The 14,965-nt window shown below is 37.8% G+C and overlaps 1 protein-coding gene and 1 non-coding gene across 2 annotated transcripts; both read left to right on the top strand.

The window, feature by feature from the left end:
- Nucleotides 1-5,953: 5,953 nt before the first annotated feature.
- On the top strand, nucleotides 5,954-6,613 carry LOC119805711. The gene has a single exon (XM_038317551.1). The coding sequence runs from the start codon at nucleotides 5,954-5,956 to the stop codon at nucleotides 6,611-6,613; it is 660 nt and encodes a 219-aa protein (XP_038173479.1).
- Nucleotides 6,614-14,400: 7,787 nt separating this feature from the next.
- LOC119805713 lies at nucleotides 14,401-14,508 on the top strand. Its single transcript, XR_005283995.1, has one exon. It is a non-coding gene; the product is annotated as a U6 spliceosomal RNA (small nuclear RNA).
- Nucleotides 14,509-14,965: the final 457 nt, after the last annotated feature.

Raw genomic sequence — 14,965 nt, 5'->3', positions numbered from 1 at the left:
TGAGAGGCCATCCTTTTGGTAATAGAAAAGGTGGAGGAATTCCAGATTGTAAGGGGCCCATACAATGAATAACCTTGTTGACCACTCTAAGTTCTGTCACCATTCTCCATTTTTACAGATTTCCTTTTAATAACAAATACAGGAGAATTCTAAAAGATGATTGATTTTTAAATAAGGTGAGCATCTAGTTCCTCCTTTACCAGCTGCTCTAAGGCCTGCAGCTTCTCTTCTGGTAAAGACCATTATTTAACCCATATTGGTTTCTTACTTAACCATTTTAAAGGTAGGGCCATTAGTACCTCTGAAGGCTTGCTAGTTGCTTTGTATTCTTTTATAGCCTGAATGGCTGGTGACTTTTGTTCATAGTACTTTGTAATATCTATCCCAGAAACATGAGTTTCTGGGACTGTGGAAATGTTAATCTGGGTATTCCATTGCTGCAACTGTTCACAGCCCCATAACTTCACTGCAATATCAGCTACATATGTCCTCAGCCTTCCTCTATGTCCTTCTGGCTCTAACATTCAACCCATCTTGTGTTTTGTTTCACTTGAAATAGAGTTCCAATTTCTAGGAATTAAACATCTGCTTCTTGAAGAGGAAAGTCTAGATGCCAAGATTCTGGAGTAATGCTACTCTCACACACACCTGTGTCTAGTAATTCCTCAATGACAATGTTATTTATATGCACTCTTAGCATTGGTCCTTTATCATTTATAGAAGTCTGCCAAAATATAAGTTTCCTTTTTCCTACTGGAGTTTTTAACTCATCCCCCATGTTGAAGATGTTTTATTTTTTCCATTGTATAATTTTAGCTTCTTTGTCAAAAATGAGGTGTTCATAGGTGTGTAGATTAATATTTGGGTCATCAATTTGATTACATTGTTAAATGTCTCTGTTTTTATGCCAATGCCAAGCTGTTTTGATTACTGTAGCTCGGTAATAGAACTTACTGTCAGGGATGGTATTGCCTTTGTAAGTTCCTTTATTGTATAGGATTGCTTTGGCTATCCTGGGTTTTTTGTTTTTCCATATGAAGTTGATTATTGTTCTTTCAAGGTCTGTGAAGAGTTGTGTTGGGATTTTGATGGGGATTGCATCGAATCTATAGCTTGCCTTTGGTAGGATTTCCATTTTTCCGATGTTGATCCGTCCTATCCAAAAGCATGGGGGAATCTCTCCATTTTCTGGTATCTTCTTCAATTTCTTTCTTCAAACACTTAAAGTTCTTGTCAAATAGTTCTTTCACTTCCTCGGTTAGTGTTACCCCAAGATATTTTATGTTATCTGTGGGTATTGTAAAAAGTGATGTTTCTCTGATTTCCCTCTCAGCTTCTTTATTTTTTGTGTATAGGAAGGCTACTGGCTTTTTTCTGTTGTTGTTGTTGTTGTTGTTGAGTTGATCTTGTATCCTACCACATCACTGAAAGGATTATCAGCTGCAGGAGTTTTCTGGTAGAGTTTTGGGGTCACTTATGTACACTATCATATCATCTGCAAAAAACAAAAGTTTGACTTCTTCCTTTCCAATTTAAATCCCCTTGATCTCCTTATGTTGTCTTTTTGCTATTGCTAAAACTTCAAGAACTATGTTGAAGACATATGAAGAGAGTAGACAGCCTTGTCTTTTTCCTGATTCCTCAATATTTTCAAATTATTTGATGCAGAAAGACAATGATCACATGTACTCACTCATATGTGGTTTTTAAACATAAAGCAAAGAAATCCAGCCTACAAACCACAATCCCAGAGAACTTAGAAAATAATGTAGACACTAAGAGAGCCTTACATAGATATAATCTACATGGAAAGTAGAAAGTAGAAAAAGACAAGATCTCCAGGGTAAATTGGGAGCAGGTGGACCTTGGGGGAGGATTGAAGTGGGGAGGGGAGAGGTAGGGAGGAGAGCAGAGAAAAATGAAGAGCTCAATAAATATCAATAAAAAATGTATAAAAATTATTTTCTCAGTGACTTTGATAAAGTCTGAATCTCCTGTCTAATGTTTTTTCTAATGCCCTTTTTGATGATTCCAGTTATGAAATTTGTCCAGTAAAGATAATATCTCATCCTTGGACATAATTGTGATGGTGTGCATATTTCCTTCCTGGAGAGATACCTTATCCATTAAACTATCAAAACTTTTCCACAGATTCCTATTGATAAGATATTATCTCAGTATTTTCAAACACTGATTGGATTTTGTCTGTTAAATTAATGTTATCCTTTTCAATAGTATAAATTTTTCAACTAGCCATTCATTATTAGTCTGTAAACACTGTACCATTTCTTAAAATGTCTCATTCTTGGCTCTGTTATGAAATCATATTCTTAGCAATATAATACGAAAAACAAAACTATTTCCCAAAATCAAATAAATAGATTTATCAGGAAAATTACATAAGCCTTGCAGAATAGCAAAAGCAAAATGGTTATTAAATTTGTGAATGGTAATATTGTTAGTCCTCATATAACTCTCAAATCTTAACTTGTCTTAGGTAATTATGCTGAATTGGAATAGGTGTAATAATCTTTGTTGACCAGAAGGTGCCATGGTTGTAGCCATCAAGTGGAGGGACATCATATCTTTGATACTGATAAATATGTTTTGTTTAACAAATTAATAGCAGTTATTAAGGACAATTAAAGTGATTCTGAGAGTTGGTGGTTAGAATAAGAAGGAAGCCCAAAGCTTTCATTCAGTTGTGAGCCGTGAACTATGTGCTACTGTGAGAAGAAACACCACAAGGATCACTGGCTGTAAAAGGAATGGCATGTGAGTCATGAGCCATGGGTGGGGAAAGTCAGGTAACTAAGCAGCAGCAGACAGGCCATGAGCAGGCAAGAAATGGGCCTGGGCTGGTGAACAAGGAATGCTACAGGGGAGGGGATGTCCTGATAAGTGTGGACTTGTTCTGACATTGGGGGCACCAGATGGAGTAAATAAAGGAATCCCACACTAGCTCTGAATAGGGTATATTAAGGTGTTCATTTATTAAAAGGGAACTCATGGATAACAACGATGAAATATCCAGGTGTTGTACTTCTGAAGAAGAGGGCGAGTAGATGGGACTGTGACCTTTTTGTACCCAAAGTCAACCCAGCCCAGTCTTTAAAGGCGTTTGGCTGAAGGAGGTTACCCATCAAATTTTGATTGAATTTATGACCCACTCCATGAAATGGAACCTATAGAAGACACTGCTGAAGTGGAAAGGAACCTGGGATTAGATAGGTCATATTAAATCTCCTATTATTATTATTCAGAAAAAGGAATGCTAAAATAAAATGTCTTCTAAAGAACTATTCTTATAGATTTGTGCCCTACTCTACCCACACATACCATAGAAACTTCTTGTACTTGATGGTAATTAACACAGAGGCCTACAACTGGACAATGTGAAGAACATGAGAGACATTGGAATACTCAGTCTTCAATGGAATGTCCTCATCAGAGTTCCCCCTTAAAGGTTTAGGGATCTGTATAATAAAAGAGAGGGAAAGATTGTAGGAGTCAGAGTTAGTGGATGACTCTTAGGAAACAGTGTCCTGGAGACACAAGACAGATACCATATGAGAAATGAATGAGACTTTGGAAGGACAAACAAGACCCATACTCATTCAAAGCAGACCATATGTTGGTACTATAACTGTGCAGTAGACACAAAAAATCTTCACTAACCAATAAGATATTTGCAATTGATAGTGTTGTAAAACAAAATTCATTTTTGTTCAATGGAATATAACTGGGAATACTCAATACATTCCAGCATAGGCTTCATAACTAGCATTAGCTGGCCAAGGCAAACCTTATGCCATGTGTTCATTTTGTATTTTCGTCTTTCTAGTATTAAGATTTTTTCAGAGACATAGAGATATAAAGACTGAACAAGTGGGCAGTTAGAGATGTGGGAAACAAAGGGAGTAGAAAACATTGTTGAAGGGAGAAATCAAAATAAATTTATATTTTATGAAAATATTTTCAAATTAATCCTAGATTAATTTATACCTTTAATAGAGTAATTATATCTCTAAAGGTTTGTACATATAACATGGACATTACCAACCCTGCCCCTTTAAGACTATACATCTTAACTCTGATTCTTTGCTCATAATGTGACATTCATCTCTGGTAGCTACGGAAACAATTTTTAAGTCAGTCTCTTATACTGGGCAGTCACTAGCATTTGGCCTTCATAGAAGGGAAGAGAGGCAAGTATTTTATGTTTTCTACATAGTTTCTGTTAATAGCTTTCAAGTCTGGAGATGTAGAATGTCAAAGAAGTCAATGACCTAAGATTTAACTATTTGTTGATATCATTTCTATGTTAGTAAATCTTACTGAACATAAGTACTGGGAATCCCTGTGTAGCTGTAAAGGCTCTGTAGCCTCTATTGACTGTTATACATTTGTAGTTTCCTGAAACTGAGTATGTGAATTAGACTTTCTGTGTTTTTTGTTTATATAATGGGGTAATGATTGTGTGAATCTCATTGGAGGGTCAGGAATATCAGATGGGCTAATATCCCTGAAGGGTATAAATGAGCTTTCAACTAAGCAAAGCAGAGGAGATGAATGGGTTGGTCTGTATGAATCAGGGGTTGATTGTGAGACACCGTTCTGAGCTGAAATATCTGCCTAACAGAGCTTCTTTTACTGAAGGTGATTCAACTCTTGTGTGACTCCCTATCCGATCAACATTTCCTGTTATTTGGAAGATATTTATGATCTCGACATTTCTCAAATGGATCTCTTCCCCCTTGATCAACAAAGGTAAAAGCTTAAGATGAACTTCTTGGAGGGTTTCAAATTGGATCTTTATGAAGCACAAGCACCTCCTTCATGGGTTTCAGACATGGGCACAACTAAATCTTGCCATGCTAGCTCATTTGTCTCTCACAACAGAATTTTCCACCCTGATTCTAGTTGTGCTTCCAAACTCACTGATTCTGACATCAAAAGGCTCAGTTCTGCCTTAATAAGGAAGAGGGCATGGGTAGGGTGTTACTCAATTCATACTAGATTTTTTAGTCACATTGCTGATGTGACTTCCCAGTTTACTAGAGCTACTGCCTTCACCATGTTAGAAAGTACATTCCACAGAGAATGTGGAGTAGTGGGAAGTAGTGGGAAATTTTCCTGGCAAGGAGATACAGTTTGTAGGCCACTCAAACCTCCTGCATTGGAGGTGGCAATGATATCGCGTACATGCCTGAACTTTCTTACTGCTCATGAACACAGTGACATTTTTCAGGGCATAGTTATTCATGAACATTAGCCCTACATCCAAAGATATGAACCAATAAGGTGCTGGAGAAAATAGTTGCTCACATAATACAGTCAGGATACTTCATATTCAGCAATGAAATGAAGGTAATTTTCTAATGTGTATGGTTGAGTAAGTTATGAGAAATGATTGAAATATCCATGAGGGCTCATGTTTCACATACAGATTTTAATTTTGATCACAAAGTAAAAATTTAGGTTTTCAAATATGTTTTCCCATGATGCATACACATTTACAAATATAGCAGACAATATAGGTGAATTAAATTTGTATAAGTCCACTACCATAATTTATAGATATTTGTGCATTCTGCTTATACCTCTCATTTAAGCTATTTATCTTATTTATGTATTGTAAACACCAATTAATTAAACATCATTGTACACTTTGTAAACTTTATTGACTATTAATTCTAAGCATTAAATGCTTAGTTAACAAATCTGCACATTTCAGCATTTGATAGAAACAGTGAAATTGCTAATCAAAACCTCTTATAGAGGGAACTTCTGCCATAGGTATATTACTTAAATACAACTTTATGCGACAGAAAGGACAAGGTATGAGAACTTATTGCTCTGTATTCCATGACTCATTTTGTTTTCCACTGTCCCTTGTGTTCCTGATTTGACTATATATTTGTTTAATTTCATCTTCAGACTTGCCAGTGCGATGGAGTGCATCTTCAAGTTCAGTGGCCTCCTCTGCAGCCTATCAGCTTTGGTGTTTGAAATAGTCATTGCAAGTAGCCAATACTGGCGCCTGTGGGAATTCGATGACAAGTTTGTGCAATTTGTGTCCTTTGGACTGTGGGGAGCTTATTACCCTCAAGAGTTTAATGTCTCAGGGACTGTAACCAAGATTCAGGTGCACATCCCTTTCAATTCTACATGGACCATTCCACCTGAATTTCAGTATGCACAGGCCATGATAATGTGGGCTGTTTTGATGAAGCCTGCAGTTCTGATTTTCAGTGCAATCGCCATTAAGATTGGCTGCATGAAAGACCCATTTATTGAGATGCAGATATACTGCTACAAGGTTGCTGCCTTTATTTTATATGTTAGCAGCATCTTCATATTTGTTTCTGTGAGCTGGAACCACTTTGTAGATCATTGTGGCCAAAGCACTCTTGAATTTCCACCTGACTTTCCGGTTAAAAAAGAGTCCTTAATAAACAAACATTATACTGCTGTGTTCCCATCAGGGGTACTGACAGCCACCATATCAATCTTTGGTGTGATATTTTTTCTATCTGAGGTAAACTCTTTGAAACTACCAAATCAGGTGAATGCCAAGTGTGCTTCCACAGTGGCTGATCAAGAAATCTGAAGTGAAGACTCCTACATTTACAACATCTGTCGGAATGTTCCTAGAAGAAATTCCCTATTGATATACAAAACTCCTGTAGGTCTCAACTTGTTCCAAATAAAGCATCAAATTGATTCTCTTGGTCTGTCTAAATGAATTCTTCCTTTGCCTAACCTGTTTCTTTCTTTGGATATTTTCATATCCCAATCTCTGAAGGCCGTGATCATGCATTCAGATATTTCTGACAAGTAGTAGCAGGCAAAAGTAATGGTGAAATGCATGTCACAAAAACATTTATCACAGGATAAATATCAGGTGAAAGAAGGTAAGGAAGCAGACACATAAACAGAAAAGTAAACACAATTCTGTCTGGAGACCCTCTGAAACTCAGGTCTCCTGAAGGCAGAGCTGGACTTCATAGTGTTGGCTCTGCAGACAGTGTGTGCCCTTGTCATGGAGTAGGAAGACTATGCTATACACTGGACAGTCAGACATATCTTTCTGTTTGTGAATATCACAAATTGCCAAGCATTCCCAGTATGCTCTCATAGAAAATACGGTGTGCAGATCAGAGGGCTGCTTGCCCGAGTTGTATTCCATTGTCTGGAAGCAGCTTTTAAAACTGTGGAGTAAGTCCAACTAATGCATGTTCCACAGTGGTCATGCCTTATAAATATCCCCGGTACAGGGATTGCTCATGTCAAGTCCACAACCCAGTGTGTAATTTGGGATTGACAATTTAGATATACACATGTAGTATTCTCAGATTCCTTGAACCTTTCCAGCCTCTGTGAATTCCACCCTCCTAGGTTTAGATCTGCTCATTCAGATCTCGTTTCTTTCCATGCCACATTACCACAGAATCAAGATAATCTCTGCTATGTGCGCTATTAGGCTTCTCTGTAGTCACACAGCTCTGGCACTTTCTCTTCCTAGTGATACCCTCTCAGACAACAGTTTGCATATCCTAACTTAAAAAGCTGATGCTTGGATAAGAATGAGTAAATGGCTTTTGTTTTCATTGGATGAGAGCCACAGAACTTGCTTTTCCAGGGCCATTCCCACATTTCCACTTCTAGCTCTGGCCACACAACTGTTGCTCTGGAATTATCTAAGAAGTAGCTTCAGAATCCTTTCCATCTGGGATGTATTAACATTATCGTGTTTAGCTCTGGAAACAGATCTCTCGCAAGGTCTGCTTGGTGGGATCCTATGAGCCCCACCACAGCATGTCAAAGCCTAGAACTACCCATTTAGTTCCTGCACTATGTTTCCCTGATTCTTTTCCAGAACCCAGGCTGTGTAGACCACATCTACTCTTTTAGGAATAGCTCCATTTCATTGCCTATGCCAAATTTGCAACATAATTTCAACAGAAGTTTGTATGACAGCTTCATCCCCACAGTCCCAGGCATAGCTTGGTTTGCAGCTCCTCAGTTTAATTCTCCTTCAGCATCCCCCCGAGCCATGCCCACCTGTATCATCTGCACACTCCAAGTGTGGATATACAGGTCATACATCAGATTATTCTGGTGATCTTTATGTATTTTCACTGGCCAGCGTTATCCATTTACTTCCAACAGTGTCTACGAGAAAACATTTCCTGTATCATCTTTCCCTGGTCTTGTTTTCGGAAACAAGTCTGCCTGTATCATCTCCACACTGACAAATACTAGTGCAATAAGTTCAGATTATGCACCAGTTTGTATTGGTGCATACCTCCCGTGCCAGTACCCATACTCCCTGGTGTATAGTTCCAACACAGTTAAATGCACAGAACACATAACTGGCTTGCCTAGTTTACTAGTACCATCCCTCCCCACTCCCATACATTGCTCCTTTGTAGCAGATCTCACAGAATCTGTGAGATCTTCCCCTGCCGCATCTTCCACTCAGAACTAAGCCTCCTTCAACTGTCTGTCCAGCCCAAGGCCTCTCTGTAATTTCATCTATTATGCATCCAGTTTTCCTGGTGATCTCCACATAACCTCACCTGCTTTTGCCATTCCGACTCTGCCAGAAGAAGCTCCAAGGCAACTGCACCCAAATTTCCTAGTGAGTTCTGCTTGAATGCAGAACTCTTGGATCTCTCTGTACTCCCAGACCTACTTGTAGTTGCTTTCATTGCTCACCAAATTTTTCTTTTGAGTTCCTCTTAAGGTGAACTGCCAGTGCCATCCCTACACTTTGAGATCTTATCTAGTCTTGGGGCTTCAGCACTGGCTTTCCTTGGTCAGTTCTGATGGAAACAACACCACCTGGACCATCTCCATAATCCAGATTCTAACATTCTCATTTGCACAGTTCATGAAAATGTTTGCCTGATAATGGTCATCAGAAAGTTTTCCTTAGCACACAACTGCCTCCCTTACTGATGGGATGAAATAATATGAACAAAAACCACTTTGGAGGAAAAGGTTTATTTCAGCTTAGACCTTCCAACTCCAGTCAGGAACCTCAAGGCAAGATCTGACACTGAGGTCACACAGGGGAGTTGGTCACTAGTTTTAAATCCATGGGTCACAAAGCTTGCTTTTTAAAATATAACTCAATATAACCTGAACAGGTGTGATAGGAACTCTAATTTGCTGGGCTCTGAAATATCAAACATTAATCAAGAAAATGTTCCACAATCTCCATTACAGGCCAATCAGATAGAAATATATTTTTTCAGTTAAGTTTACATTCCTACAGAGGACCCTAGTTTATGTTAAGTTGACAAATTATTAATAACACCACTGAGTACTTACCAACTTCACATACATGCTTCACTACAAAGCCATAATATTTCCTTTCATGATTATCCCCTAGGTCTCAATTACTATTGTGACACTTAAAAATATATAATTGTAAAAGCCCTTCAGTTTTAAGAAATTAAAATGCTGAAAAATTTCATTTTTCTGTAAAATAATTACTCTTCAAAAGTCCATAGACTCTTATCTATTGACTCCTGTAAGACAAAAATAAAACTAAAACCAAAATCAAATTAAATACACTTAGTCTAAATGTGGAGAATAAGGGAAAAGTTTGATCAAACTAAAGTAAAAAAAAAAACTGTAGCAGGGTAAACCACTTAGTTTTCAATGTATGGGATTCAATCACAACCTTCTGTACTTCAAAGAGATTAGGTAACTCTGGCTCTGTCATCAAAAGCAGAAAAGGTTATCTCACTGTTTCGTCCAGGTCCACTCTAGACCTTCCACTGCCCTTGGTCATACCCTGTCCTTGCATCTCCACCACGCTGGGGTCTAAAATACAAGTGGGGCTGAACCTTTTTCAATAGCCACTCCTCAGGTTTTTTTTCAGGGCGTCTGATCTTACATAACAGTGCCAAGGCTCAGCTTCTATCCATGTCTTCTTTAATCCTTCTTCCTTCGCTGCAGGTAACATTGCTCCATCAAAAAATGGCCTCTTCTAGGACCCTAAAAGAGACATACATGGATCTCATCTACATTGGAAGTAGGAAAAGTCAAGATCTTCTGAGTAAATTGGGAGCATGTGGTTCATAGAGAGGGCCGAAGTGGGGGAGGAAGGAAGGCACAGCATCAGAGAAAACTACATATCAACAAAAACAATAAAACAAGGAAAAGAAACAGAAAAGGCCTCTGACCTCTCACAGAGTCAAACGTCAGATGCTCTCTGTACAGTAAGATCCGAAGAATCACACCCACCAGATCCACTTCCACACTCTCACAGTCAGTTCAGAACACACAGATCATGAAAGAATTTGTATGATGAGCTTTCCAGAACTTTGGACACTTTATAATCTCCACTGTTATAGTCCTGGATCCTGACAAGCAACTTTTGCTCCACTGTTGACTTCATCATTCACACAGAATACCAAATAGAACCATAAAAGAAATGGCCCCTAGCACAGAATAATTAAAATATTAAATGCACACACTGAAGAATGAGATAAGACTCTCAAGGGAAATTCTATAAGACACATATGAGTGTGTTTTATAAAACAATCAGAATAAAATCTGCTTTCTCATTGCAAATTTTAAAAATAAGAACATGGAGTCATGTGCTTCATATTCTAAAACAACATGAATGCCAACCTAAAGTACTGTACCCCCCCAAAAACCAATGTGACTATGTGCTGCAGTTATAGGAGAAATAAAAATTTAATATTATATAATTATGCCATTATTCTTCATGCCCATCAAATCAGACTCCTGGAGAAATCTGAACTGAAGACAGGAATAATAAAAACAAAGAGATTATAAAAAGAAAACAAACGTTGTTCTAAATACAGAAACTCAAAATAAGTCTAAGAAAATCATGGAAAAAAAAACAAATAACAAAATGACAGCATCAACACAGACGTTGTCATAATAACCTTAAATATTAATGACCTTATAACCCCAACCAAAAGCACATGTAAATTGAACAGGTTAAGAAAGAAAATTCATCTTAATGTTATCTACATGAAACTCATCTTACTTTCAAATATAGATGACATATTAATTAAAAGTTTGGAAAATATATTCCAAGCAAATTATATCAGGAAACAAGTAGGTGTTGATAGTTTAATGTTTAACAACATAGATTTTGAACAGAGACTAATCACAAGAGACAAAGAAGTGCTGTTGTAAGGACCAGCCTCCAATAGCTCAGGAATTGAAGAGGAATCTTGGAGTTGGCAGACAAATCCACTACTGACTTTTCTATTTGAGAGAATAAAACTTAATTCTTTGGGCAGGTGAGAGTGGAAAAAGTCAATTTCCTGGGACTGGTGAAAAAGGGAAACACACACACACACACACACACACACACACACACACACCTCAATAGGGCAGGAGCTCACCTAGGGTGTTGATTAATGGCAAGTCTTCAGTAGGCCAGAGAAACTGAAGTGGGATGCAGAGTAGGTGAACAAATACACAGACAAACATATATATGAGACCATTTCCAAGGACCAAAGCATAATACTTCATTTTATTATTCCTTCTGTTGCTTATTATACCCTATTCTTTTTATTTCTGTTCTTATACCTTGATGTTTTTCTTATTCTATGTCTTTATTATTTCTTTTGTACAAAATCTTTCAAACAGCATAAAAATTACAATATGGTTACATTCTATTTTTAAGAGAATGATTACAATGAGTACAAGTAAAAATTTTTCCCATTTTTTACATGATTTAAGATTTACATATTACATGAGGAAAACAAAATTATTCCTATGAACCCACATAGAGCTAAACATTTATGTCATAGAGTTTTCATTGATCAGGAACCTTTCAGCCATAACTGTTTACATAAGCAGTAGATTTTTTAAATGCCAGAAAAACAGGTCACTATTTTCAGTTTTAATATTTTATAGTTCAATCCAATTATCTCAAGTAATCATCCAATTCTTTGTTTTTAGTTATATGAAGTCATTATTTAAAGCTTTGTTTTAGTTATAATGTACATCAAAACACATGAGCACATTTTCAAATATAAAAAATAAATTGAGCCGGGCGGTGGTGGCGCACGCCTTTAATCCCAGCACTTGGGAGGCAGAGGCAGATGGATCTGTGTGAGCTTGAGGCCAGCCTGGTCTACAAGAGCTAGTTTCAGGACAGGCTCCAAAGCCACAGAGAAACCCTGTCTCGAAAAACAAAAACAAAAAAAAAAAAAATAAAAAATAAAAAAAATAAATTGAGCTAACTCTTGTGGTTTGATTGTTTTCCTTAATCATTAACCTAAGCCACAATCTTTATAGGTCCTCAACAGAAACTCATTAAGTCTTAGCTATGTGACACTTTGTTGGTCCTATTTTGTACTCATTGTATCCTCTGCTTTATCAGAGGTGGGGGCAGTACTATATCCTACCTAAACCATTAATAATCAAAATTATACTGAAACTAACATGATTATTGTATAAAATCATTACTTCAGTTAAACAGTACAGTTTAAGAGAAGATCATCTTCACAATAATCCACAGGTAAAAAAGTCCAGTATAGCAGGATATTTCCCTGACATAATCATACTACATTAAAGGCAGTGGGAATCCCTTACCCATTTTCACCATGAGAGATACCGGAGAAAAATGGCAGTAGAAAACATGTAAAGTCAGTGCAGTAACAATAAATATTCTGGAACTTAAGCCCTCGGGGGCCTTGTCTACTTGCAATTCACCTTGTATTCTGGTGAGCCAAACTCCTAAAGTTCAGTTGCTCCTTGTTGTTCCTCTAACATGCCACTGGCAATTTTAATCAAAATAACTATTACCCAAAAGACTTCACTGTTATTATTTATAAAATGGTGATCTGAGGCCATTCCCATGAGAGGCAGCACAGGTGAACCACCTGAGGTCTTGGTAGTGGTGGTAGGTGGCCTGAGTCCACAGCACTTTTTGGCAGGTGGGAGACTGCTGCTGGGGGAGAGACTGGCATATTTGCCATGCAGAGAGAGAGAGCTGGGGTATAGAGTTTATCTAATGGGTTATAGAGAGGGAAGGGATGGGGAGAAGTAGGGAGAAGGGAGAATGGAGAGAGGCAGAAGCTATTTCTCCAGAAGAAGGGGGAAGACAGACACAGGCAGAGAGAGAGAGAGAGAGAGAGAGAGAGAGAGAGAGAGAGAGAGAGAGAGACAGAGAGAGAGAGAGACAGAGAGAGAGAGAGACAGAGAGAGAGAGAGACAGAGAGAGCTGACTGGTGGGAGAGATTAGAGAATTTTTTGCCTCTGAAGAAATGGGGGAAGTTGGGAGTGGGCAGAGCTTGTCTTATAAAGGGACCGTGTACCCATGTGAGAGAGCAGGCCAGCAGATTATAATATGCTCATCTTTTTCTTATAATAAAATGTCAGGGTGTTAGGCATAGCAGGTTGAAAGAATTGGAACAGTAGATTTTTAAGACTGCTCCCTTTTTATTTGTGTGTTGAAGTCTTTCTTGTGGGGAGCCTGAGAAAACTGGGTACTGATCACATCCTGGGGTAGCTGGTCACTTTACTCCTGTTCAGGATTTGTAATGTGGAACAGTCTGGTGTCTTTTGGACCAGGCAAGGTGTTGGCAGAGCAGAGGACAAAGTTAAGTTTAGGAAGAAAAAAAATTTTTCAGGACCAGGAAATTGAGAGGGGTATATATGTCATGTTTAAGGTGAATCATACAATTTGCCTCCCTGGAACTCACAAGAATCCTTTGAGTTTGTAAAACATAAGTTTTAGACACATACTTTGTATAAACAGTAGGATATTTGTGTCAGAATGACAGTGACAAATGTTTTTTAGCAATAAAGTGTATCTTTAGAGAACAACAAAAGAGAGTGCTGTTGTAGGAGGCTGCTTGTTAGTTCCAGGTTGTTCAGCCCCAAAATAACCACACAGAAACTGTATTAATTATATCACTGCTTGGCCTATTAGCTCTAGCTTCTTATTGGCTAACTCTTACTTCTTAATTTAATCCATTTCTATTAATCTGTTTATCGCCACGAGGCTGTGGCATACCCGGTACAGTTTTGACGTCTGTCTCCAGCAGGGCTATTTGGTTCCTTCTTGACTCCATCTCCTTACTCCCAGCATTCAGTTTAGTTTTCCCCACCTAGCTCTACTCTACCCTATCAGGCCAAGCCTGTTTTCTTTATAAATGAATCAATTGTATTCACAGCATACATAGGGGAATCCCACATCAAACTGGTAGTAGTAGTACTCTGCCAGAGCATTTGATTGATAATGTCAAGGCTATGAAAGGCAGCATGAGAGGAATTTGATAACTTGCATTTGTCCACTTTTATAACTTGTAGGTACACATTTTAATAACTTGCTTGCATTTATATATATTTAAACACCCTTTCTTTAGAACATGTTAAGAAGTTACACTGGCGTTCACTTTGGCAGCACATATAATAAAAATTGAAACACTACAGAGAAGTTTAGCATAGCCCCTGTGCAAAGATAACATACAAATTTGTGAAGTGTTCCATATTTTTTATTTTCCCTCATTGAATTTGCTTCTTTGTTTGGCGAAGTGGTAATGATGATACCTACATAACAGTGCTTAATCCATTAATTCAATAACTGTTCTAAGTGCCTGCTATTCAAATGCTAGGAATACAGTAATGAGCAAAAACAGAAAAAAACATTCATACACATTTATGGTCCAGTAATGAAGATTAAATGTAAATAATATAAACTCAGTGAACAGCATGTCAGATGGGGGTGAGCATATAAAGAAAGAGGAGGGCTGACTTTTGCCTTTAAATATGGCAGCTCAGAAGGTGCTATGGTTTGAAATCCATCCTAAATTCACACTTCAATGTAGTGAGATTTATTGCTATGTACAATTTTTCATATATCAATTAAAAAAATTACAGAGGCTGGAAAGATGGCTCAGGAGTTAGGAGCACTTGCTGCTCTTCTAGACGTCAAGAATTTGGTTCTCAGCCC

The sequence above is a fragment of the Arvicola amphibius genome, unplaced genomic scaffold (assembly GCF_903992535.2).
Source record: "Arvicola amphibius unplaced genomic scaffold, mArvAmp1.2, whole genome shotgun sequence".
Lineage (NCBI taxonomy): Eukaryota > Metazoa > Chordata > Mammalia > Rodentia > Cricetidae > Arvicola > Arvicola amphibius.
The sequence above is the reverse complement of the archived record's forward strand: the minus strand, read 5'-3'. Positions and strand labels throughout refer to the sequence as shown.

Bases quoted from the DNA above. Each gene is read 5' to 3' on its own strand.
- LOC119805711 (XM_038317551.1), top strand. From the start codon at position 5,954: ATGGAGTGCATCTTCAAGTTCAGTGGCCTCCTCTGCAGCCTATCAGCT.